The following is a 3,502-nucleotide window of genomic DNA, read 5'->3' as shown; positions in this document are numbered from 1 at the left end:
CCTTCACTCCCCTAGGCCTTGGGGAGCAAGGCACCTCTCTGAAGGCCAATAGGCCACTTCCCCTCACACAGCCCTTGCCCTGGGAACTTGTACAAATGGAACCACTCCATAGGTAACTGCCCAATCCAACCGAGCCAGGTGCCTGCGTCTGTGCCCGTTCACCTGCATATGAAACCTCATCTCTCGGGAGGTAGTAGCCTGGGCTCTGGGAGGGGCCTGACGCCCCCACCCCCCCACCCCGCAACATACCAAGGACAGAGAGGAGGACCAGGAGCATCCAAGACAGAGTGAAGAAAGAAAACAATCAGGGAACAGTATCAGATTAGGACGGAATGAAACTGTCTTTATTGACATTCCCACATACATATCTGATGGGGCCTACAAAACAGTCACAAGAATTAATGAGTGAGTTTAGCAAGATTCTTGCATGCAAGCTGTTTGTACACAGCTAGGCACTACTTCACAAGCACAATCAATTACCTCAGTGCCGCTCTACACTAATCGGAAAGGAAGTCCAGGAGCCACACATATCCCACTCTGCTGTTTCTATGTTCTTAGGATCTCACGTGATGCCCATTGTAAATTTTGGCAGGTGGACACTCTAGCGGTGATGAGCATATGCAACTATTATTTTGTGGGAAGGTACATTTAGGAGAACATCTGTATACTACAGATACAGGAGTTTAAAAAATAAATGGATAATTAACTTAATAAGTGTCCCTCTTAAAATGTAGTACAGGAAAAGAAGTATTCATGCATAGATTTCGTTATTATGGGGAAATTACCTTGGAAAGCACTAAAGTACTACGTGTTATTTAAATGCAGTTTTAGAAAATGGAAAAGATGGTATTTAAAAGAAATATACCTTGTAAAAGATATAGTATATTATAGCTGCATTCATGCATATAATATATAAAGAAAAGTATATTGCTAAAATATACTCTTATTTTTCATATTACTTGTGACCCAGGACTTCTAGCATGCTATGCAAGCACCCAAGGATTGAGCTACAACAGGAGTTCCAAATTTTCTTACTTCAAAAATGTGCTGGATCTAGGGAGATGATTAAGTTTGGTCAAGTTCTTGCTGCTTAAGTATGAAGATGTGTATTCAGTTCAAGTACTGACATAAAATCTGGAGGGGGAGGCAATACATTGTCATGCCAGTTCTAGGCATATGAAGACAGGCAGATCCCCATAGCCTACTGCCCAGTCGGTCTAGCCAAATTGGAATTTCTTAATCACTGTGAGGCCATATTGAAAGAAAGAAAAGAAAAGAAAACCACAAGGTATCCAGGCCCCCAAGAATAGGCATCCCTGGTCGGCACCCGGGCTCCATATACAGAACATTCATATGTGTACATACACAGACACATGCATGTGCACACAGGTGACCCTCACAATATCAACATGTACATATACAAACACCTGCACTTCAAAAACATTGTCAATAATTTTTGTTGTACGACTATACGCAAGTAATTTCATTTTCCTTCCATTTCCTAAATTGTCTTAAATTACTTTGGACTACTCAGACATTTAAATTACAGAACTTCTCCACAGAAGCACACAGATGAGAAAACCTGGCAGTTTTTGCCATAGTCAAAAGTAAAGTCAGATGAAAAAATATTTGCTAATTTTTATTTTGTCTGTAACATGTAAACGCTCATTCCTTCAGCCACTGGGAAACAATCCAACCATGAGACTAATACATGACACAGAGTATTGAAACACTGAAATTTTAAGGGCAAAATAGCAATTGTTCAAAACATGAAAACGCCTCTGACTTTTCTTGTATCCAGTAACATGTTAGGATTCACGACTTCTTCCTCGGCCTCGTTTGACAACAGCCACAAACTCCAGGCGCTGGATGTTTCTCATCACCAGGGACAGCTGGTCAAGAAAAGTGTTGATGGAAATGCGGAAGAGCACAGGGTCTTCAGTAGTCCACCTACTAAAATTGAGAGAAGGAGAGACACCGTCAGGGAAATGACGAGGATCTGTTCAGGTCCTGCTTACATTAAATCCACCCGTGTCTATATTAGGGGAGCTCTAGAGTGCACTCTGCCTCCCAATCCTGAGTCCACCCCTACTCCAGACTTTTGGGATACTGACACAGACAGGATACTGTCATTCACAGTGAACTCCTGCTGAACCATCACTTGCTGGCGACGGGCATTGGAGACCAGGGACCTGCGGGCCATGTCTGCCTCCACTGCAGACCTGAAAGGCACTGTTACAGAGCTGTGGGGAGATAAGGTTAAGGCACCATCCACTACTTAGTTTCCCTTTACCTGGATACATTTCCTAGGCCTGTCTGGCAATGAGCCCTCCTGCCACCCGAACCTAGTCACCTCCCACCTCTCCAGAGATTCAGGTCTTCTTGTATACCCTTCAACCCTCTAAGGCAAGGAGTCTCCTTGTCCTGCCAGGATGCCAACCGCTGCACTGGACTGGCCACACTACAGCCATCTGGCCATTTCCTAATTAGCTGTGCACCGTGCCCCCAAAGCCTTCCATGGAAGTTTTAGCCTCCCTATGTTCCAGTAGCCCCTGCCAAGGGTCTGTCTCTTAGAAAAGGATACAACTCCAGGAGTCGATTTCCAGTTGTTGATGCCGTATCTCCGCTGGGTCCAGGGACAAGTGGTGGCTGCTCGCTGTGGGGAACCACAGCTGCCTCTTCAGCGGCTGCACCGGACCCTACAGGACTGCCTGGAGCAGCCGGGCTACCAGGGGCAGCCGGGCTACCAGGGGCAGCCGGGCTACCAGGGGCAGCCGGGCTACCAGGGGCAGCCGGGCTACCAGGGGCAGCCGGGCTACCAGGGGCAGCCGGGCTACCAGGGGCAGCCGGGCTACCAGGGGCAGCCGGGCTACCAGGGGCAGCCGGGCTACCAGGGGCAGCCGGGCTACCAGGGGCAGCCGGGCTACCAGGGGCAGCCGGGCTACCAGGGGCAGCCGGGCTACCAGGGCAGCGGACCAGGGGCAGCCGGGCTACCAGGGCAGCCGGGCTACCAGGGGCAGCCGGGCTACTGGAATCTTGTGGGCCACTCTGAGGGAAGTTGCCACGGTCACCTTCGGTTGCCGAACTTGGAGAGCTAGCCTGGGTTTCGGGAGCTTGAGGACTCTGCTGCCCATTCTTGTCACCTCCTTCAGTCACTGCTCTCCCATCTAGGCCCTCATCAGGGTCCTGCATGACTACTCTGACTTTCCTCTCAGCAACCCAACCCCCTCCCCCGCCACTAACACAACCTTACTGCTCACACTCGGAGAACAAAGGAAGTCCTTGTGCCAAGTGCAGCGGGGGTTTATACAGGGAATAGCACGTGAGGACCACTGCGCATGTGCAAACAAGATCTCGCGAGGATTGGTTTCCAGTAAATTAGCTGTCTGTGCAGACTCGCGGAGGGGCGTGGGGTGGGGAGGAGGATGTCTCTGAGAACCCAAAACCTACAGCTCTCTCAACAGTTCATTCCCAGGGAACTTGTACTAATGGGGCCCTCCAA

At 49.2% G+C, this 3,502-nt stretch overlaps 1 protein-coding gene across 1 annotated transcript; it reads right to left on the bottom strand.

Annotated features, from left to right (window-relative positions):
• Positions 1-332: 332 nt before the first annotated feature.
• Positions 333-3,219, bottom strand: LOC121139896 (EKC/KEOPS complex subunit LAGE3-like). The gene is made up of 4 exons (XM_040743925.1): positions 3,033-3,219; positions 2,585-2,786; positions 2,115-2,243; positions 333-1,953 (listed from the first exon to the last, which is right to left on the bottom strand). Exons 1-4 carry the CDS (start codon positions 3,190-3,192, stop codon positions 1,809-1,811), a joined length of 636 nt encoding a protein of 211 aa, XP_040599859.1. The 5' UTR covers positions 3,193-3,219; the 3' UTR covers positions 333-1,808.
• Between the last annotated feature and the right edge of the window lie 283 nt (positions 3,220-3,502).

The sequence above is a fragment of the Mesocricetus auratus genome, unplaced genomic scaffold (genome assembly GCF_017639785.1).
Source record: "Mesocricetus auratus isolate SY011 unplaced genomic scaffold, BCM_Maur_2.0 Super-Scaffold_100003, whole genome shotgun sequence".
Classification (NCBI taxonomy): Eukaryota; Metazoa; Chordata; class Mammalia; order Rodentia; family Cricetidae; genus Mesocricetus; species Mesocricetus auratus.
Note: the sequence above shows the minus strand (reverse complement) of the source record. Positions and strands in the feature narration are given on the sequence as shown.